At 37.6% G+C, this 22,995-nt stretch overlaps 3 protein-coding genes across 3 annotated transcripts; all 3 read left to right on the forward strand.

The window, feature by feature from the left end:
- Positions 1 to 5,062: 5,062 nt before the first annotated feature.
- LOC120207573 (cornifin-A-like) lies at positions 5,063 to 5,455 on the forward strand. Its single transcript, XM_039207002.1, has one exon. It carries the CDS (start codon positions 5,063 to 5,065, stop codon positions 5,453 to 5,455), a length of 393 nt encoding a protein of 130 aa, XP_039062933.1.
- Positions 5,456 to 15,649: 10,194 nt separating this feature from the next.
- Positions 15,650 to 17,050, forward strand: LOC120206936 (salicylate/benzoate carboxyl methyltransferase-like). The gene is made up of 4 exons (XM_039206497.1): positions 15,650 to 15,758; positions 15,831 to 16,235; positions 16,318 to 16,566; positions 16,640 to 17,050. Exons 1-4 carry the CDS (start codon positions 15,684 to 15,686, stop codon positions 17,015 to 17,017), a joined length of 1,107 nt encoding a protein of 368 aa, XP_039062428.1. The 5' UTR covers positions 15,650 to 15,683; the 3' UTR covers positions 17,018 to 17,050.
- A 3,946-nt stretch (positions 17,051 to 20,996) lies between these two features.
- LOC120206925 (salicylate/benzoate carboxyl methyltransferase-like) lies at positions 20,997 to 22,397 on the forward strand. Its single transcript, XM_039206491.1, has 4 exons — positions 20,997 to 21,105; positions 21,178 to 21,585; positions 21,668 to 21,916; positions 21,990 to 22,397. Exons 1-4 carry the CDS (start codon positions 21,031 to 21,033, stop codon positions 22,365 to 22,367), a joined length of 1,110 nt encoding a protein of 369 aa, XP_039062422.1. The 5' UTR covers positions 20,997 to 21,030; the 3' UTR covers positions 22,368 to 22,397.
- The last annotated feature ends 598 nt before the right edge of the window (positions 22,398 to 22,995 follow it).

Below are 22,995 nucleotides of genomic sequence, written 5' to 3' on the forward strand. Positions count from 1 at the left end.
CCTCTTTTTCCGCAAAGACTGAAGAAGCATAGCGAAGATATCCAGTTTAAGAAGTTCGTTGACATTTTGAGTCAACTGCAAATCAATGTTCCTTTTTTGGAGGCGATGGAACAAATGCCCACCTATGCCAAATTTCTTAAGGAAATTGTTACCAAGAAGAGGAAGGTTAAGCAGTATGAAACAATTGCCACGTCAAAAGAATTTTACTCTTCCTTAAGTAAGTTGTCACCAAAGAGACATGATCTAGGCAACTTCATCATCCCATGTTCAATAGGAGACAAATTTGTTGGGAAGGCATTATGTGACCTTGGTTCAAGTGTGAATTTGATGCCTAAGTTAATATTCGTCAAGCTTGGGATAGGAAATGCGAGACCCACCTCGGTCATCCTCCAATTAGCTGATCGTTCACATATTCGACCAGATGGGCGAATTGAAGATGTCATCGTGCGGGTTGACAAGTTTGTTTTTCTTGTCGATTTATTGATTCTGGAATGTGAGGTCGACGCCACAACACCCATCATCTTGGGGAGACCCTTCCTAGCTACCGGTCGTATTCTCATCGACTGTGAGAGGGGAGAGCTGACCATACGAGTGGCTGATCAACATGTAATCGTAAATGTCTTTCGATCACTTAAGTACATGGATGATTCTGAAGAATGCCAGAGCATTTTAGAAGTGGATACAATAATAACAAAAGCAGCAGATAAAGTTTTCCAGAACAATTTCATTCAACTGGATGATAATGAGAGGCTACTGGAAGACTTAACGGTCGGAGAGCCTAATGATTTTTCATCCGAGGAACAGCAGGTTAACTTTCTCAAGGCTAGCTCAGGTACTCATTTTGAACCTCTGAACTTCGAAGAATTTGTTCCTACCAAACCCTCATTACAACATGCTCCTACCCTAGAACTTAAGAATTTGCCACAGCATCTTAAATATGCTTATCTGGGTAGTAACAAAACTTTACCTGTGATTATTTCCTCTGCCCTCACTCCTAACCAAGAATCGAGTTTGCTAAGTGTTTTGTCACACCATAAGAAAACGTTAGGGTAGATGATGGCAGATCTGAAGGGAATAAGTCCAACAATCTGCATGCACAAAATCCTGCTGGAAGAATGCCACGACAAATCCATAAAGCCGCAGCGAATATTAAACCCAATCATAAAGAAAGTTGTGATAAAGGAGATTCTCAAATGGCTTGATGCTGGAGTAATTTATCCTATTTCGGATAGTTTGTGGGTAAGTCCCGTTCAATGCGTGCCCAAGAAGGGAGGCATAACCATGGTGACGAGTGAAGATAATGAGTTGATACCTACACACATGGTTATCGGGTGGCGAATCTGCATGGACTACCGCAAGCTCAACAAGGCGACCAAGAAGGATCACTTCCTTTGTCGTTTATCGATCAAATGCTGGATCAACTTGCTGGCAAGGCATTCTATTGTTTCTTAGACGATTACTCGGGGTATAATCAGATTGTCATCACACCAAAGGACCAACAGAAGACCACATTCATGTGCCCCTATGGCACTTATTCTTTTCGAAGAATGCCTTTTGGACTCTGTAATGCCCCGGTAACTTTTCAGCGCTGCATGCAAGGCATATTCTCTGACATGGTTGAGGATTATCTTGAAATTTTCATGGATGATTTTTTTCTTTCTGAGGACGGCTTTCAAAAATGCCTCGGCAATTTGGTAAAGGTACTGAAGCGATGTGAGGAGGTTGATCTCATGCTGAATTGGGAAAACTGCCACTTCATGGTAAAAGAAGGCATTTTTTTAGGCCACAAGATTTATGCAAAGGGCATTGAGGTAGATAAGGCCAAGATCGAGGTAATCGAGAAGCTCCCCCGCCAATTTATGTCAAGGAAATTCGGAGTTTCCTTGGACATGCTGGATTTTATCGAAGATTCATGAAGGACTTCTCCATAATATCCAAGCCCTTGTATACCCTGCTGCAATAGAACCAACCGTTTGAGTTCGATCAGAAATGCCATGGCGCATTCAAAGAGCTGATGCAAAGACTTATTTTTGCACCAATCGTAGTTCCCCCAGACTTGACGGCACCGTTCAAATTATTGTGCGATACAAGTGATTTTACCGTGGGAGCTGTGCTTGGGCAACGTAGAGGTAAAATGTTTCATGTGATTTATTATGCTAGCCGTACCTTAAATGATGCACAATTTAATTACACTACCACTGAGAAAGAATTACTTGTCGTGGTATTTGCATTTGACAAGTTTAGGCCATACTTGATAGGGACCAAAGTTATAGTTCACACTGATTATTCAGCTATAAAATACTTAGTGAACAAGAAAGAAGAATTCAGAATACCTAGACTGATTAGGTGGATATTACTCTTGCAAGAATTTGATTTAGAGGTAATTGATAGGAAAGTTACTGAAAATCAGGTTGCAGACCACTTATCTAGGCTAGAGAACATTTTAGAAGGTCATGCCATTTTTGACATTAAAGAAGAATTCTCTGACGATAAAATTTTATATGCCACGACAATTCCGTGGTACGCTGAATTTTGGAGGGCATTTCCACACAATAACCTGTGGAGAGCATTTTGGAGGTTCAAGGACTGCTGCAAAGGTCCTACAATCGGGTTTCTATTGGCCATTACTATTTAAAGATGCCCACAAATTTTACAAAGCGTGCAACAGATGCCAGCGCACTGGAAACATTTCCAGACGACACAAAATGTCGCTGCAAAATATTCTGGAGATATAACTTTTCGATGTTTGGGGCATTGATTTCATGGGACCATTCCCATCTTCCTTTGGAGATTTATACATTTTGCTTGCGGTGGAATATGTTTCAAAGTGGGTTGAAGCAATTGCTACACCGAGGAACCGCTTGAAGAGGGTCTCAAGTTCCTTCACAAGAACATATTCACTCGATTTTGAGTACCGAGAGCCATCATTAGCGATGAGGGCACCCACTTCGATAACAGATTAATTGCCAAGACATTACAGAAATATGGAGTGTGACATAAGATTGCCACATCATATCATCCGCAGATAAATGGGCAAGCTGAAGTGTCCAATCGAGAAGTCAAGCAAATCATTGAGAAGGTGGTGAACCCTCGAAGGAAAGACTGGTCCCCCAAGCTCGATGAAGTATTATGGGCCTATAGGACGACATTCAAAACACCTCTAGGAATGTCACCTTTCAAGATGGTATATGGAAAAGCCTGCACCTCCCAGTTGAGTTAGAACACAAGGCATATTGGGCAATCAACAAGTTAAACTTTGACGCACAACTTGCTGGGGAGAAACGATTGCTCGATTTGAATGAAATGGAGGAGTTTCGAGCACAAGCATATGAGAATGCAAAGCTCTACAAGGAAAAGACTAAGAAGTGGCATGACAAAAATCTTTTTCCACGACATTTCCATGTGGGCCAGAAAGTGTTGCTTTTCAACTCAAGGCTCAAACTCTTCCCTGGTAAACTAAAGTCACATTGGTCGGGACCATTTGAAGTTCATAATGTTTACGCCTACGGCGCTGTAGACATCAAGAACATGGACGATAGATCTATCTTTAAAGTCAATGGCCAGCGTTTAAAGGCCTACCAGGGAATCCCGCCTGTACGTGACAAGTCGACGCTGCTCTTGCATGACGTCGACATTGGTCCGACATCTTAAGGATGCCCTGATATTTTAAATTTACTCCTGTGCATAAATAATTTGTACTTTACCATTATTTTAGTCTTTCTTATTTTTAATTAATTATGTTTGTTTTATTTTTGTGCAAGAGATTTCCCACATGACTAGCACGTTAAGAGTATGGATGAAGGTTGTGAAATTTGGGCGTCAAAAGTGAATAGTTAAAGGAGGGAACTTTTTCACTTTTACTTAGGATTAAAATTTTTACTTTTGATTTTTGTTTTCTTCCCACCTAGACCCCACCATTTCATTTTTATCCCCCACATAATCTCATTTTTGTTTTTATCTCCATTTCCTTTTCACTTTTCCTTTAACTTTTTCTTATCTCATCTTCTTCTTCTCTCCTTAACCGAAACTGCCATAACCGTCCAAAACTTCCAGCTTTTTCATTTTTTCCTCATTTTTTCTTTTAACGATGGTTCGTTCCCGCCCTCATGCGCCATCTTCGCCACCATGGTTTATGGATGGTTCTACCCGCGAATGGTTCCAAATAATCAAAAACTGCCATGTCTTTTTTGAGTTAGGGTTTGTCTTCTTTGAGGAGGAAGATGTTGCCTTAGGGAGTGAGGTTCTCGACGTTGTTACCAAACATAAGTGGCAGAAATTTACCAAGCATCCCGCCGTTGTCAACACCACTTTAGTGAAGGAGTTTTACTCTAACATATCCGAGCCAAATCAACATGCTGTGGTGGTTCGTGGCATTTCTATTCGTTTTACTCCTTCTGTCATTAATCTCTATTTTAAAATGCAGGTTGTTGAAGACCACATGCTAGTTTCACTCAAGAAGCTGACAACGAAACTTACCAAGGCATCCTAGAAGACCTCTATTTTCCCGACACGCAATGGAATGGTCAGCAAATGAGCCGCAAGACTGTGGACCGGGAAAGGCTACTTTCACAAGTGAAGTTGTGGAATCATTTCATGAAGCACAAACTCTTACCCACTTCCCATAACACCATAATGTCCTGCCAGCGGATGCTCTTGTTGCATTCAATCATATTCGGGCGAGCCATCGATGTAGGGAAAATTATCGTGGAGCAGGCTCATTTGTGCCTGAAGCGACCTGCAAGTGCCCTGGTATTTCCAAATCTCATCACTGCCTTATGCCGTAAAAAGAAGGTCCCTGAAGAAATGTTTGATGAGATTTTATCGGGTATTACTGGAATCACCAAAGCAAAAAACCCTCTGTTGTTGGGTCACAAAGAAGCCAAAGGGAAGGAAAAAGGGTAACTATATCTCGCGCTACATCATTTCCACATGCCAGGGCAACTTCAAACGCCCTGGAGCAGGCGGTCCGGCGCACTCAAGAGCATGTCGGGCAACTGTTCGAAAAACTAATGAGATATTTCGCCTATGCCAAAGGACGAGATGAATTTCTCACCAGCGCCTGATGGAATTCCTCCCACACACAAACTTTACCATTCCTATCCCTGACATCCTCGTGCCACCGAATGAGGATGCCGAGGCATCTACAAAAATACCTCGTCCTACCAATACCGATGCCCCTCAATCGCACGATACAGAGAGTCCCCAGCCTGCTGAAGCTGAAGAGCCTGCTGAAGCTGAAGAGCCTGCTGAAGCTGAAGAGCCTGATGACCCTGATCCCGTCCATGTTGTGTCGCCCGATGCCGATCAAGAAGCCAACCTCCAACTCGCTCATCGTCTGGAATCTGCCCAACATGTTGAACCCTTAGCGATAGAACACCCTGATATACCACAACCGGCTGCACCAATAGAAGAAGAGCACCCTGAAGTACCCCATCCCACCGAGTCAACCGAATAGTCACAATCCGAGATGCCACGACAAGCTCTTTTACATAGGAGCTGACGTCGCCTTAGGAAGGCATCTCCGTATCAGGAGCCCCCGCTCCCAACCGTTCTAGAAGGACCTAGCACTCCTCCCGCCACACTCGCATCTGACTCTGAACATTCTAGCCCCGCCAAGCTAAGAAAGTGCACTCGCCGCGCGACCGCTGCACCACCACCTGCTTAAAGCCAATGTACCTTGCATTTGCATTGCATTCATAGAATGAAGTTTTCATTTTTCTTAGTCTTAGTAAGCATTGAGGACAATTCTTCTCTCAAGTTTGGGGGAAGTAGGGTTTCCGCATCATTGCATGATAGTATCAGTAAATTAAAAATGCCATGACATTAGTAATTGCCTGAATAGTTTTCTGGAAGTAGTTAAGGATGCCCGATGATGATGAATTTGATGACTAGGATAGAATGTTCATGACTGGTTGAGGATGATAGAACCAACTCTAGGACTTGCTTCTTTGAAACCCTTGATTACACGATTGTATGTTTTCCATGCTTGAGAAATTTAGAAATTTTTTATAGGAGAATTCTTAAAATGTCGGGGCATAAAACTTTGACTGTTGAAAGCCCCGTTTATATGTTTAAAAAAAAGTTTGAAGTTATAAATAAATGCCTAGGTATATCTATAGAGGGATACTCTGCTATGCCATGGCATATGAGTGAATGAAAGATGTCACGGGATGACTCTACCTGACTAGCTCGGGGGTTGAAGGTATGCTCACTTTCACCTAGAGTGTGGGATCGTAGAGTGATGGGCTGACTCCCCTTGTAGCAGAACTAATAAAAGAAAGGAAATGTGGGAGCTAATTTTGAAAATGTCACGGCAAATTAAGAAAGCTTGCGTAGAAAATTTTTAATTTTGTTAAGCATGGACTGGATACAACATGCACACACCCACACAAAGAATCTTGTCGTAGGGGACATTACTAGATTTCAAACCTAGTCTAGCATGTTGAAACCATTTGTGCTGAGGGCTGAAATTTTATCCCATAAGATTATTCTGCTTCTGAACCTGTCATGGTATTTTGTTTTTACTTATCACTATCCATTGCTTGAGGACAAGCAATAGCTTAAGTTTGGGGTATGATAACTCCGTAAAAGGTCACATTTTAGGACCTTTTAACTTAAGTTATTGAATGTATAAAGGCTCATTTAGGAACATATAGATGCATTTAGAAGTATTTAGTTATATGTGGTGAATTTCGATTTGCCGTGTCATTTTATTTTTACAGAGAATGTCGTGACATAAGGAGATTGCTGAGCTAAAGAAAAATGGCAAGTTCGACTGGCATTTTGAAAGTACTTAAAGTGCGAGAAGATATTTTTGAAGCCATCTGTATCCAACTGTCCGAGAGCTCTGCCCAAGAAATCCACCTCGAAGATCCGCCTGGAGGGACTGGTACTGTAACCGGCGGTTCTGCTGATGACGCCGCCTGACCCTACAGATCCTGTCTGTCCTTAGACGCATGCAACGGGATTATGTCAGCCACTCATGCCAGCTACCCAGGCTATATCATCACCTGTCTTGCCCGACTCCCAAATGAGTTAACCATGGTTTGGGAAAGTCAACTCTTAGTTCAAGGGTTAATTTTCCCCTATAAATAGAGGATGAAGCCATAATGTTAGAGACTTTGGTTCCACCCATATTTGAGCTTAAAAAGTTAGAGAGAGAAGGTCTAATCTTTCTTCGTATATCCTACTTGCCATGGCATTTCTCCTTGAAAAGCCTGAGGGAGTGGCATCCTGAGCATCCGAGAGGAGCCAGTTTGCTCGGAGCAGTTCTTGGTGGCCGAGGGAAGCATTGGGCAGTGCACGTTGAAGGCTTTCTCTCCTCCCCTTTTGTTCTTTTCTTTCATATTTTGTTATTGGGTTGTCAGGAACAAATGATACTTGCTTTGTGCTTGTGTATTTTGAACCCCACCATGAACTAATCCTATTTGGTGGGAGTTCACTTGGATGTTTATGTTTGTATTTCAATGAATGGTTGTTTTGATATGCTTTAACCTGTTTTGTTTATGAAACTTAATGCTTTAAGGTTGTAGGAGCTATGAGAGTAACCTTTCCTTAGGAGATCTTGAGGGTTCGAGAGAATGCCTTGGTAATTTATCCTTAGTGTTCAAGAGAAACTAGGGATGAACTATATAAAAAAGGGGTTTTAGGTAGTAACTAGGCCTAATCCACCTTAGAGATAAGGATAGGATTTCATTTGACTAAAAGAAATTGTGTAAGAACGATAGGTTAGATGTTAATGCTACCGCAAAAAGGTATTGCCGAGACATATCATGTTATCCAAACCAAAAGGATCACTGCAGGGGTTTACACCAATCAGTTTTGCCAAGGCATCTTTAATCTGTCGAATCCCTTACTAGAGATAGCATAGGACACCTTAGTAGACTCTGTCGGGCAGGCTGGGCATAGAAAAAATATCATTTGGTGAAGTAGACTTAGATTTTCCCGATGACTCCTATCACTCATTCCCATAGAAGTTTATCGTGTGAGAAAACCAAAGTACTATATATTAATTCCAGTTTTTATATTTTATTTTTCCTTGACATTTCCATTTGTTTGCACTTAACACAATTTAATTTGCCACGACATTTCCATCCACTTTGCCACAACATAATCAATTGCTACCTCACTGCCATCATCCATTTCCACATCAGTCATTCCACATTGCCACATCATTGTCATTTGTATATACCATCACTAACTTTACTTAGGTGACAAAGTAAAGTGCCTTGACAAACCTATTTGATTTCCCCAATTCCCTGTGGAGACGATACTCACTTATCACTGTATTACTTGTTCGATTGTTTATACTTGCACACACATCCGCACTCATTTTATAGTACTCACAAAGAGCGGACAAACACTAAAATTAATAAGCCGCATACTTCTAAATAACCTTAACAAAGAAACTTTAAAACATAAATTACACAAGTCTCTAATTGATAAAGAGGCCTTTCAAGATAAATTTCACCATTCGAAAACACTGGACCGTAATAGCTTAGTGAATCCAAAAGCCACAAAGAGATTATCGTCACTCTTCGTTACTAAATCACACCATGGGCAGCAGCACATCAAAGTATCCAAATAAATCACCTCTATAACAAAACCGCCTTGGTCGGAACCCGGTTGATGATCATCATTGAAAGAAAACTTTGGATGCGAGGAGGGACTTTTAGCTTCCATATTTGATAGGGAAGCGGTGGCGGATTGATGAACGTTGCTCTTGTTGAAGAATCAAACCTAGAAAAGCTCTAGACTCGATGAAGAACAAAGGTGATGAATATGGGAAGGTGGCGGCAATCGCTAGGATTGTTTAGGGTTTCTTTTATGTGCTGGAATCAAGACAACACGATTAGAATAAAATAAACAAAAGATAAATAAATGAAAGATGAAATAAGATAATAAAGAAATCAAAAGATCTCCCTTATGAAGGTGAACGGTAAAGATGATTGATGGTGCGGATGGATTTATGGAAAAATAGATGGATAAGTGTCCTATCGAGCCCTCCTAGTCGCAATGAAAATGCAAACACGATAAATGGCTCTAACAAACCCTCCTAGTCGCGATGAAAAGGCAAATTGGAGTGTGAAGATTAATCTCCCTCACAAGAACTTGAAAGAACTCCAGGAGAAGAAGCTTCGAAGGCACAAGGCAATCAGCACTTGCAAAAACGAACTCTCGTTGTATTATTAATCAAAGAAATCTGATTTACAAAGTAGAATGAAGCCTCCTTTATATAGGGGCTGAGTTCTAAAGGTCCTAAATAACTAATGAATAAAATAATAATAAACTAAACATGTCTTAACTCTAATTCCTAATAAAATAACTAAAGATAATATTTTAACCCAACCTTAATTCCTAATAAAATAATAAATCTAATCCTAAAAGATAATGCATCATCCTATATTAAGTTATATTACAAATAATCAATATAAATATTGAAAATTCGTAATATTTACAAAATAACGTATTAATCCCGTATAGGATTTCCTGCATGCACCGTCTTCAGTAAAATGACCATATCTTGAGTTCCCGATATCGGATTGATGCGATTCAAGAACCGTAGGAAAGATAAGAGACAGACGGTTGTATCTCAAGAGACATGTTGACCAAATAAGATCAGGATCCTATTCAAAAAGTCGTCGCAAGTCTGCTGCTGTTCTGATCTTCTTTTCCAAAGCTTGGACGAGTGGATCATTTGGAAGAGTTATTACTTCTTCCTTTGATGTGAACCTTGTGATGCATGTATCATCCTCCCTTTCTTCAAAAAGATTCGACCTCGAATCTGAAACATTAAAGGGAGCAACATTAGAATAGTTTAATAATTCATTCACATTATGCTTACCGAATAGATATGCTTTGAATCTTCGAGACTTTGTTCTTCTAATAGGTTCGAGTAGAAACATTAGTCCAAAGAAGCATGTATTATGGACTCTGGTGCATGTATCATTCCCCCACTCCTCAAAAGGATTCGTCCTCGAATATGAAAATCCAAAAGAAAGAGAATTAGATGTGTTGAAATAAAAACTTGTGAAACATTTACCAGGATCATTGTGAGGTGTCTTTATGCGTTTTAGTCGAGGTTTCTTCTTTGTAGGAACTGATTTCTTGTAGTCTTGAAATCCTCTTTTGCATACAACTCTTGTAATCTGATGTTTTGGTTGAATTTCAACATGGCGCCGGTCACTGTTGGCTTTCTGTATGATTATTTCAGATAATTTCTCCATGGTTTTATTCGTGTGTGGCGAGAATGAGTGTTTAAAAACCATGTCAACTGGTTTGTTAACGTAATCCCATAAGTCTCCTAAGTGTGGTTCATGAATTAATGATTCCCAGGAGGAGATTTGTGGACTGTATAACCTGTTTAGCAAGGAAACTCATATACAAGATAAAGCTCATTAAAAGCAGTTTTAAATATATGGGTAGAAATATCAAAAATATCCGAGTTATCGTGATATATATCTTTGATATGTTCAATTCTCGGAATAGTAGTATGAGTTTGATAGGTAAGAGTATACCTTCGTGGTAGTGTATCGTCTACTATGTTTTGCTTACCTCGGTATGTTACGCACTTAAAGGAGTTGTGTTTAGTATGGATGACAACTTCACGAGACTTACCTTGTAAGAAGGAGAAGAAGTACGTTACAATGTCATTAAAATGAGTAATAAAATATTTACCTTTGGACTCTCGTAAATCGTGACTCTTCATTGGTATGGCATAGTGATTAGGGCTTTCAGGTGGTAACCCGTCAGGAGGGTCACCTAGCACTATTCGACAACTCTTGGCGATGGAAGATGGTGTGGGCCAGTCTCGTGTTGCTTTTACTTTCTCATCATTTACATGGATTCCCTGTGCATGAACTATAAAGCATGTGGAGTTGTTCAAGTCATGTTTCGTCATTAAGATGACGTTACGACTAAGGCTTTCATGGATATAGCCTTTTTGTAACAAATCTAACTCTTTGGTTTCTTCGAGATTATATGTTTGACGAGGTATGATGGAACCTTGAATTAGATTGGTTTGGTGTTGTTTTCCTTTTTCCAGTGGTAATCCGTCAGGTGGATCACCCCTAATTCTTCTCGAAAAGCCTGTAACAAAGATGAAAACACACTAGGCAAATCCTTGTTAATGTTAGAAATCGAAACAATTGATTCTCTAAAGCGAACAAGGATGAAAGGTTGTTTGTAAAGAAGGTTCTCTCTCAATTATTTTGTGCTCACACGTAGATTTTGAGCCACTCTTTTCTTCTCACAATTAGGTTCACTCACCTCCCATGGGTCATTATGCTTTTGTCTTTTGTAACTAGTGACCTCTTTTTCTTTTGCCTCTTTCTCAACTTTTTCTTTTTTTGATTTCCCTACCTCCTCACAAATTTGATCTTTAGGGGCTGGAAGTGTGTCATTCTTTGCTGGTTGTTCTTTCTCATTGTCAGGTTTGTCATCTATTGGCTTTTTCAGAGAAGATGGAGTAGAAGATGAGGAAGGATTTGAAGGATTACTTTGGTAAGAGGATGAAGTACCTTGGTAATGTTCACTGATTCGAGATCTCCTTTGGATTTGTGCTTCGATTGTCATTGCTTTCTTTAGTGTATCTTCAAGGTTTTCGTACCCTTGTAGATCAAGAAGATCAGTGATGTTTGAGTTTAAGCCGACGACGAATCTTGACACGGTGACTTCTTCTTTTTCAGTTATGTTAGCCCTATTGAGTAAGGACTGCATCTCCTTGTAGTAATCTTCAACTGAACTTCTACCTTGTCGAAGTCGGTGTAGTCGTTGTTTAACTTCTCGTGTATAATGTGTCGGTAGGAATCGGTTCCTCATGGTTTGTTTGAGGTCGGTCCAAGAAGTGATTGTTGGAATTTGGAAGTTCTGGATCTTTTTCCTTGTTTGCATCCACCAAGTTCGAGCATATCCTTCAAATTGTATGGTGATGAGGTGAACTTGTTTAGCTTGGGGACAGTCATGGTATGCGAACATGAGATCAACTTTTCCTTCCCATTCGATGTACCTATCTGGATCGTTGTCTCCTTTGAAAGACGGGATCGTGAACTTTGGTTTTGTAAAGAGTTTGGGTCCTTGGAAACGTGGTTGTTCTTCCTCGGGTACCAAAAGTTCAGCATTGTTTGGTCTTGGATTCTGGTTTGGTAGATCCAGTTGTGGTTCTTTTCATTCTCTCACGATTTCATCAAATCTTTCAACTTGAGTCGTGAGTCGGGCAAGTGTGGCTAAGATAGCCGTAAGTGTCTTGTTGTTAGTGTCGCCCATTCTGAAATCATAACACTCAAAAGAAAATTTTAAAGTAAAATGAAAATAAAATAAATTCAACAAAGCAAGAAACCTCACAAGTCACTCCAAGAAAGTAACACAACGAGAGGCAAGTAAGCCTATCTTGTACTCTTTAAAACTCACTTTACCAAGTAGTCTTTCACAGTTCGTATCGGAGTTTGATTACTAGCAAAGGCGATAAGAAAAACCTAAAAGCTCTAAGAGGCCAAACAAAGGTTAGACTCCAAGAGAACGAGAATGCAAAGAAGGAAGAAGTATGCAAACTCTTTAGTCCTACTAACACAAAGAAGATAATGTGTTAGATAATGCAAAAGAACAATAACAAGGAAAAACAAAAGAACCTAAAGCACTAAGAGTCAAAGAAAAAGGGACCAAACCAGAAAACCTAGAAAACGCCGGATCAACTTGAGCAACGTTTTTGTGGGGGTTACCGGTGTCCAAAAATTATGAAAAATTTCTTGAATGTCTTTCGATGCGTCAAGAAACCACCTGTAAAATTTCAGAACCAAATACCTTTAGTAGTATCCACTAGACTATGTTGAACGGTGAGTCCTCAAATAATCAGTTTTTCTTGATCACTTTTTTCGAAGTTATTCTTGATCTCGAAAAATTCTGATATTTTGTTTGAATGATCTCCAATATATGAAGTTTCAATCTGGAAATTTTCACCACGAAATTCCTCCTGTAAAATTTTCAAGAAATTCGACAAGATTCTAAACCGAATCTGCCGATGAAACTTGAATGATGTATTTGAAGGCTTCAATGAACTCCGATTGGGATCAAATTTGGACTGGGGATTACTCTTAGAATGAATATAATATATGGATAAAATCAGCCCTAAATACCTTCGTTTGAAATTTTTTGAAATTTTGGCTTTTTTTTGCCTTTTTTTTTTGCCTTTTTTTTTGCCTTTTTTTTTTGAAAAAAAATAGCAAACTAACAAGAAGGATTTAAATCTAAATTAAAATTAAATAAAAAGAACCTGAAACGCTGAATCGTTTGTGAACTAGCTTCGTTGGGGTACCTTGACGGTTTTGTGTGCAAGAACAAGCAAGATTGCTTGTTTCTCTCCAAGAATCGGCCCAAATCTGATACCAATTGATAGGGAAGCGGTGGCGGATTGATGAACGTTGCTCTTGTTGAAGAATCAAACCTAGAAAAGCTCTAGACTCGATGAAGAACAAAGGTGATGAATATGGGAAGGTGGCGGCAATCGCTAGGATTGTTTAGGGTTTCTTTTATGTGTTGGAATCAAGACAACATGATTAGAATAAAATAAACAAAAGATAAATAAATGAAAGATGAAATAAGATAATAAAGAAATCAAAAGATCTCCCTTATGAAGGTGAACGGTAAAAGATGATTGATGGTGCGGATGGATTTATGGAAAAATAGATGGATAAGTGTCCTATCGAGCCCTCCTAGTCGCAATGAAAAGGCAAACACGATAAATGGCTCTAACCAACCCTCCTAGTCGCGATGAAAAGGAAAATTGGAGTGTGAAGATTAATCTCCCTCACAAGAACTTGAAAGAACTCCAGGAGAAGAAGCTTCGAAGGCACAAGGCAATCAGCACTTGCAAAAACGAACTCTCGTTGTATTATTAATCAAATAAATCTGATTTACAAAGTAGAATGAAGCCTCCTTTATATAGGGGCTGAGTTCTAAAGGTCCTAAATAACTAATGAATAAAATAATAATAAACTAAACATGTCTTAACTCTAATTCCTAATAAAATAACTAAAGATAATATTTTAACCCAACCTTAATTCCTAATAAAATAATAAATCTAATCCTAAAAGATAATGCATCATCCTATATTAAGTTATATTACAAATAATCAATATAAATATTGAAAATTCGTAATATTTACAAAATAACGTATTAATCCCGTATAGGATTTCCTGCATGCACCGTCTTCAGTAAAATGACCATATATTGAGTTAGCGATATCGGATTGATGCGATTCAAGAACCGTTGGAAAGATAAGAGACAGACGGTTGTATCTCAAGAGACATGTCGACCAAATAAGATCAGGATCCCATTCAAAAAGTCGTCGCAAGTCTGCTGCTGTTCTGATCTTCTTTTCCAAAGCTTGGACGAGTGGATCATTTGGAAGAGTTATTACTTCTTCCTTTGATGTGAACCTTGTGATGCATGTATCATCCTCCCCCTTTCTTCAAAAAGATTCGACCTCGAATCTGAAACATTAAAGGGAGCAACATTAGAATAGTTTAATAATTCATTCACATTATGCTTACCGAATAGATATGCTTTGAATCTTCGAGACTTTATTCTTCTAATAGGTTCGAGTAGAAACATTAGTCCAAAGAAGCATGTATTATGGACTCTGGTGCATGTATCAATATTACATCAAAGTTAAAACATGGATCCTCAATTGCATCATTTACCATCATTGCACTATGTTTTTTCACATAGAAATGTCCAGCCTAATCATGAATCTATCAAAGTTAAAGTTCGTTACAACTTTAACGACAACTAGTTTTAAACAACAGTGGCCTGAGGTTTAATAAATGTAGTTGTCACCTCAGAAGTTTAGAATTTCTATGCTTATGAGCATATAGTTCTCATACCATTGGGAATGTTTGTGGAAAATGCATCATAATTAAGTTTTTCTTTGTTCCTTACACTATGTCCTAGAATACATTAATAATAGCAAGACTGAAATTAAAGTATCATGTTTATAAGATTATTCCCCATGCAGTTTTATCTGACTCCTAAATTGAAGAGGGGACCTAAAAAACAATACGACGTCAAGGAGGGCTGAGAATGAGAGACTTAAGAAATGCGAGGCCATTGATGAAAAACATAAGATCTGATGAATAATAATAAAAGGGGCAAAGTGATAATGAATTGACATGAGTGATCACAATATAAATTCACCGGTTGAACCAGTGAATCGGTAGCATGACCGGTTCGCTAAACGGTCCGGTTCTGAAAACCATGGAAATATGAAGAAATAAAATAGATATCCCACGTTTTAATTTCTTCCAATTTTAATGTTTCATTTCTTCATTTTGTTTCCAGGCTTACCAAACATTGTCTGCCTTAGCTGGCGGACATCTTTTCCTTATTATTAAACCATTGATTTCGTCATTTTCTTGTTGTTAACAAACTTTTTCGTAAAGAAGCTTGACTCAGTCTTTATTGGACAGCTCATTCCAAAGTATGTCGAAATATTTTATCTGACCATAATGAACCTAATTACAAATTGATGACAAAACCATGTGGGAAAAACCCTACAGTTTCAGCGTTTAAACAATGATCATTGTTTCATGCATGCATGCACATATGTATATATATACAGCAGAATGTTAAGGAAAACTCACCAGAAAACAGTAAAGTACGTAAGTTTGTAAAGAAATTAAGGAAGCAAAATGGCAGAAGCAAAGGTTCTTCGCATGAATGCAGCAGATCATGAAATTAGCTATGCTAATAATTCAGTTTTCCAAGTCCGTTATTACATTATGATGTTTTTCTCTTTTTGAAAAAATATCATGCTAACCAGTTCTTTGTGCTTGCAGAAAGCAGTAATATCAAAGGTAACACCAATCATTGAAGAATCCATTAGAGATATGTTCAAGGAAATGGCTCCAGCTTGTATAAAGGTGGCAGACTTGGGTTGCTCTTCAGGACCTAACACCTTCCACACTATATCTCAAGTTATTGACACTATCCATGGGATATGTAAGCGACAAGAGTTGAAATTTCCAGAGTTTGAAGTGCTTCTAAATGATCTCCCAGACAATGACTTCAACTCTGTGTTTAGGTCGGTTCCTGATTTCATTGAGATGAAGAAAACGAAAGGAGATATGGTGCAAGAAAGGTGTTTTATAGGAGGAGTTGCGGGCTCTTTCTATGAAAGACTCTTTGCAACTAGAAGCCTCCACTTTGTCAATTCTTCGTATGCGCTTCATTGGCTAACACAGGTCGGTCACTTGACCAAAATCCTTCTCTTTGATCTAGTAAAGAATCTATTTTAATCTCATTTAGCTTTGATCTTGTCATTAGCTCCCAGTTGGGCTAGAGAACAATAAGGGAAACGTATACATGGCAAGATCAAGTCCTCCCAATGTTTTCCATGCATATGCCGACCAATTTCAGAAAGACTTCACAAATTTTCTAAGCTTGCGCTCCAAAGAAATTATATCCCAAGGCCGTATGGTGCTAACCTTTATGGCTAGGAAAAATGTCGACCCCTCCAACGAAGACTATGGCTGGGAGCTTGTTGCTAAATCACTTCTTGATTTGGTTGCGCAGGTGCCAGATGATCCATTTACTCTATTTCTATGATTAGTTGAACGCAATAAACTAACTTAATTATGAATTGCAGGGAGTTGTAGAAGAGAGAGATGTGGATTCATTCAACCTTCCTTTTTATACACCTTGCAAAGAAGAAGTGGCTGAGATTGCGGAGAGGGAAGGATCATTTGAAATTACTGATCTACAAGTTTTCGAAGTGGATGCCGATCCTATAAATACAAATGAGATGCTCCGTAACAAAGACTTTGGTTTCAACATTTATACGCAAATGGGGAAAAATATTGCAAATACCATCAGAGCTGTTATAGAGCCAATGATCTGCAATCATTTTGGAGATGCAATAATTGACAAGTTATTCGCAAGGCTTGCTGCAAATGTGGAGGACGCTTTAATTAATTCAGTGTTCGATAGGAGGGTTAGCATTTTGGTTTCTTTGACCAAGAAGTAGTTAATAAGGGAATTGATGGCTCAAAAGACAGCGGATAATAAGGCGTTTCTCAATTAAAACTTTTGAATATGTTCAAGTTTTAATGTGTGGTTGGATGTTGTATTGTTTCTCTCTTTATAATATATCAAAATGAATTAATAAATGACTGCAAATCAATTATGAATGGACTTCTGAAACAACTAGACCTTATATATACCATTTCAACATTTCTCCCACTCTCAATATGCCGTACAATGATGTATCCAAGCTTTCTTATTTTTATTCTTTAATTATATTCACTGGTTTGTACTCTTTATACTCACATTTATCAGTCATGCATTACCTTTGTAAGTTTTGATTTGTTGTATAAGTTATTTCGACTGGTTGCAACTTGAATGAACTTAAAACCTAAAATATCTCAAAATATCAACCAAGAATCAAAATATCTAGAATAAGAAATAATCGAATTAGAGTTCCTAAATATTAGTTTTGTTTATAGCTTCCAGACGAAATTAGGATCAAATACCAAGAAGGGATAGGATGTTTAGCTTAACAAATTAAGGACCTATTGAGTATTTAAATCGAAAAATTATTAAGGTTAAGGTTTAGCTTGGATAAAATTTAAACTAATAGGGACCAAAATACCATTGGACCAAAAAGTTTGGGGTAACAGTAACCCTCCCATGGTATATGTAGGTTTATCCTCAAAATATGTTTCATTTGCCTATTAAGATTTTCAGTCTTCGCAATCAAGTATTAGAATACCCTATAGGGATAGAATTTATACCAAAAACTACAATGAAAACAACATATTCTTCAAGAATTACACCATAATTTGAATTCAAGTATTTGAATGACAACATCTTTCACTTATTTTTCGTATTGCACATTAACAAGTCCTTAAAAAAAGAAAGTTGTTCAAAAGAACATAAAATAAGACAATGAGATGCGTGCCCTTCATTGATTTCATCATTGTTTTCTTCTTAGTAAACATTATATTGTACTAAATCGAAAAGAAGACAATGCGATGCATAATTGGTATGTTGATGTTCATATTTAAGTAGATGTTCAAGCATGTAATGGGACTTGAGATGCCTAAAACTTAGCTTGTGTGTATTTGTCAATTTGTACTAGTCATAAATAATTAATAAGGCATGGTACACTTGCTAGAGTTGTTAATGGCCAAAAATGATATATCTGACTAGGTGAGTTTTTAAAAAGTGACTGAAAATACATAAATGGACTTTTAATCCCTTTGACATTCTCAAATGTGAATTTTATAATGATATGATGATTTATGTATGACATGTTATATGTATGTCAATCTATGTTCATTAACACTAAAATTAATAAGCCGCATACTTCCAAATAACCTTAACAAAGAAACGTTAAAACATAAATTACACAAGTCTCTAATTGATAAAGAGGCCTTTCAAGATAAATTCCACCATTCGAAAACACTAGACCGTAATAGCTTAGTGAATCCAAAATCCACAAAGAGATTATCGTCACTCTTTGTTACTAAATCACACCATGGGCAGCAGCACATCAAAGTATCCAAATAAATTACCTCCATAATAAAACCGCCTTGGTCGGAACTCGGTTGATGATCATCATTGAAAGAAAACTTTGGATACGAGGAGGGACTTTTAGCTTCCATATTACATCAAAGTTAAAACATGGATCCTCAATTGCATCATTTTACAGCTTTGCACTATGTTTTTTAACATAGAAATGTCCAGCCTAATCATGAATCTATCAAAGTTAAAATTTGTTACAACTTTAACGACAACTAGTTTTAAACGACAGTGGCTTGAGGGTTTATAAATGTAGTTGTCACCTCAGAAGTTTAGAATTTCTATGCTTATGAGCATATAGTTCTCATACCATTGGGAATGTTTGTGGAAAATGCATCATAATTAGGTTTTTCTCTGTTCCTTACACAATGTCCTAGAATGCTTCAAGAATACATTAATAATAGCAGGACTGAAATTAAAGTATCATGTTTATAAGATTATTCCCCATGCAATTTTTTCTGACACCTAAATTGAAGAGGGGACCTAAAAAACAATACGACGTCAAGGAGGGCTGAGAAGGAGCGACTTAAGAAATGCGAGGCCATTGATGAAAAACATAAGATCTTATGAATAATAATAAAAGGGGCAAAGTGATAATGAATTGACATGAGTGATCACAATATAAATTTTCATAGTTGGCAGAAACAAGATAAACTTAGACATAGTTTAGTGAAAAATACTATATTTTACCCTATATTATTTTAAATTACTTTTTCATAGTTCACCAAGGCTCCACGTGCGTAAATAATTAAGAAAACGAATTTATCTGGGGAATGGGGTTGATTTGGTATTAAAGAAATATGCAGTGTTTTGAAAATCGGACCGGACCGGCCGGTTCAACCAGGACCCGCTGTTTAGTCCGATTCAATCTACACTAGTTGAACCGCTACTAGTGAACCGGCCTGAACCGCTGAACCGTTCGAACCGGCTAAAAACCGAAAAAAAGGGGGGAAAACCGCCAATTTTGTTATTTAAAAAAAATTAAACCAAACGACCTCGTTTGTTAAATGAGCCAAGTCGAACTCGAGTATTGCTGAGCTCGACTCAAACTTGAAAACTTTAAAAGTAAGCTCAATTCGACTCAAACTCACAAGCTAAAAATTATCAAGTTCAACTCGAACTCGAAATATAATATTGAATCTTGAACTCAAAAAGGGTTGAACTCAAAAAAATTTAGAAGCTCGATTGAAGCCTAAAATTCGAGCTTGATTGAAGTGAAAGAATAGTTCACTCAATGCTCACCAAAAGGCTTCATGATTTTGAATGCCAAATTAACTCTATTATTTATAGAAGTTAGTTGGGATGCTCTTCTATGGTTTTTAGCCACGTGAGATTGTTTTGTTCTCATATTTTTACTCTTTAGACTTTTGGGATGCTCTTTTATGTTTCTTAGCCATGTGGGATTGTTTTTAAAAAAATTAAACTAAACAATATCATTTTGTTATATTTTTTTAGCACCAAATTTATTTTTTAATTATATTTATTATTTAATATGTTTTACCTTAAATATTATATTGTAGTTAATTTGAATCATTTTGTTTCAGTTGATTTTATGATTTTTAACTTTTTCAGTCCAACTTCTATCCCTCATCCTTATGGACCCCCGGCTTTTGAATAACCTCCGCGCCTGGGTCAAACCCTGGATGACTTTCTTTCATGTCGACCTCTATTTAATCATTCAATGAAGAGGCGAAATGTAATAAGGAAAACCCCTAGCTTTATCAAACCAGTGCAACTTCTTTCCCCAGTGAAAATTGATTTATATCATCCGCCCGCGAAAGATGGCTTTTAGGGCCGATTATTCGAAGCAGGAAGATAACATCTTCGATATATTATGACTTGCTTTGAATATGACTTGTGATATAAAAAAATTTCTTTTATTAAATATTTTTGGTAATTTTATTTAATTTTTTAAATAATTATGACGTCGTCCGGTTATTCCGACCGGTCGGACCGATACGACCGGTTGAACCAGTGAACCAATATCATGACCGGTTCGCTAACCGGTCCGGTTCTGAAAACCATGGAAATATGAAGAAATAAAACAAATATCCCACGTTTTAATTTCTTCCAATTTTAATGTTTCATTTCTTCATTTTGTTTCCAGGCTTACCAAACATTGTCTGCCTTGGCTGGCGGACATCTTTTCCTTATTATTAAACCATTGATTTCGTCATTTTCTTGTTGTTAACAAACTTATTCGTAAAGAAGCTTGACTCAGTCTTTATTGGACAGCTCATTCCAAAGTATGTCGAAATATTTTATCTGACCATAATGAACCTAATTAAAAATTGATGACAAAACCATGTGGGAAAAACCCTACAGTTTCAGCGTTTAAACAATGATCATTGTTTCATGCATGCATGCACATATGTATATATATACAGCAGAATGTTAAGGAAAACTCACCAGAAAACAGTAAAGTACGTAAGTTTGTAAAGAAATTAAGGAAGCAAAATGGCAGAAGCAAAGGTTCTTCGCATGAATGCAGCAGATCATGAAATTAGCTATGCTAATAATTCAGTTTTCCAAGTCCGTTATTACATTATGATGTTTTTTTCTTTTTGAAAAAATATCATGCTAACCAGTTCTTTGTGCTTGCAGAAAGCAGTAATATCAAAGGTAACACCAATCATTGAAGAATCCATTAGAGATATGTTCAAGGAAATGGCTCCAGCTTGTATAAAGGTGGCAGACTTGGGTTGCTCTTCAGGACCTAACACCTTCCACACTATATCTCAAGTTATTGACACTATCCATGGGATATGTAAGCGAGAAGAGTTGAAATTTCCAGAGTTTGAAGTGCTTCTAAATGATCTCCCAGACAATGACTTCAACTCTGTGTTTAGGTCGGTTCCTGATTTCATTGAGAGGATGAAGAAAACGAAAGGAGATATGGTGCAAGAAAGGTGTTTTATAGGAGGAGTTGCAGGCTCTTTCTATGACAGACTCTTTGCAACTAGAAGCCTCCACTTTGTCAATTCTTCGTATGCGCTTCATTGGCTAACACAGGTCGGTCACTTGACCAAAATCCTTCTCTTTGATCTAGTAAAGAATCTATTTTAATCTCATTTAGTTTTGATCTTGTCATTAGCTCCCAGTTGGGCTAGAGAACAATAAGGGAAACGTATACATGGCAAGATCAAGTCCTCCCAATGTTTTCCAAGAATATGCCGACCAATTTCAGAAAGACTTCACAAATTTTCTAAGCTTGCGCTCCAAAGAAATTATATCCCAAGGCCGTATGGTGCTAACCTTTATGGCTAGGAAAAATGTCGACCCCTCCAACGAAGACTATGGCTGGGAGCTTGTTGCTAAATCACTTCTTGATTTGGTTGCGCAGGTGCCAGATGATCCATTTACTCTATTTCTATGATTAGTTGAACGCAATAAACTAACTTAATTATGAATTGCAGGGAGCTGTAGAAGAGAGAGATGTGGATTCATTCAACCTTCCTTTTTATACACCTTGCAAAGAAGAAGTGGCTGAGATTGCGGAGAGGGAAGGATCATTTGAAATTACTGATCTACAAGTTTTCGAAGTGGATGCCGATCCTATAAATACAAATGAGATGCTCCGTAACAAAGACTTTGGTTTCAACATTTATACGCAAATGGGGAAAAATATTGCAAATACCATCAGAGCTGTTATAGAGCCAATGATCTGCAATCATTTTGGAGATGCAATAATTGACAAGTTATTCGCAAGGCTTGCTGCAAATGTGGAGGACGCTTTAATTAATTCAGTGTTCGATAGGAGGGTTAGCATTTTGGTTTCTTTGACCAAGAAGTAGTTAATAAGGGAATTGATGGCTCAAAAGACAGCGGATAATAAGGGTTTTCTCAATTAAAACTTTGAATATGTTCAAGTTTTAATGTGTGGTTGGATGTTGTATTGTTTCTCTCTTTATAATATATCAAAATGAATTAATAAATGACTGCAAATCAATTATGAATGGACTTCTGAAACAACTAGACCTTATATATACCATTTCAACATTTCTCCCACTCTCAATATGCCGTACAATGATGTATCCAAGCTTTCTTATTTTTATTCTTTAATTATATTCACTGGTTTGTACTCTTTATACTCACATTTATCAGTCATGCATTACCTTTGTAAGTTTTGATTTGTTGTATAAGTTATTTCGACTGGTTGCAACTTGAATGACCTTAAAACCTAAAATATCTCAAAATATCAACCAAGAATCAAAATATCTAGAATAAGAAATAATCGAATTAGAGTTCCTAAATATTAGTTTTGTTTATAGCTTCCAGACGAAATTAGGATCAAATACCAAGAAGGGATAGGATGTTTAGCTTAACAAATTAAGGACCTATTGAGTATTTAAATCGAAAAATTATTAAGGTTAAGGTTTAGCTTGGATAAAATTTAAACTAATAGGGACCAAAATACCATTG

The sequence above is a fragment of the Hibiscus syriacus genome, unplaced genomic scaffold (assembly GCF_006381635.1).
Source record: "Hibiscus syriacus cultivar Baekdansim isolate YM2019G1 unplaced genomic scaffold, ASM638163v2 tig00000477_pilon, whole genome shotgun sequence".
NCBI lineage: Eukaryota > Viridiplantae > Streptophyta > Magnoliopsida > Malvales > Malvaceae > Hibiscus > Hibiscus syriacus.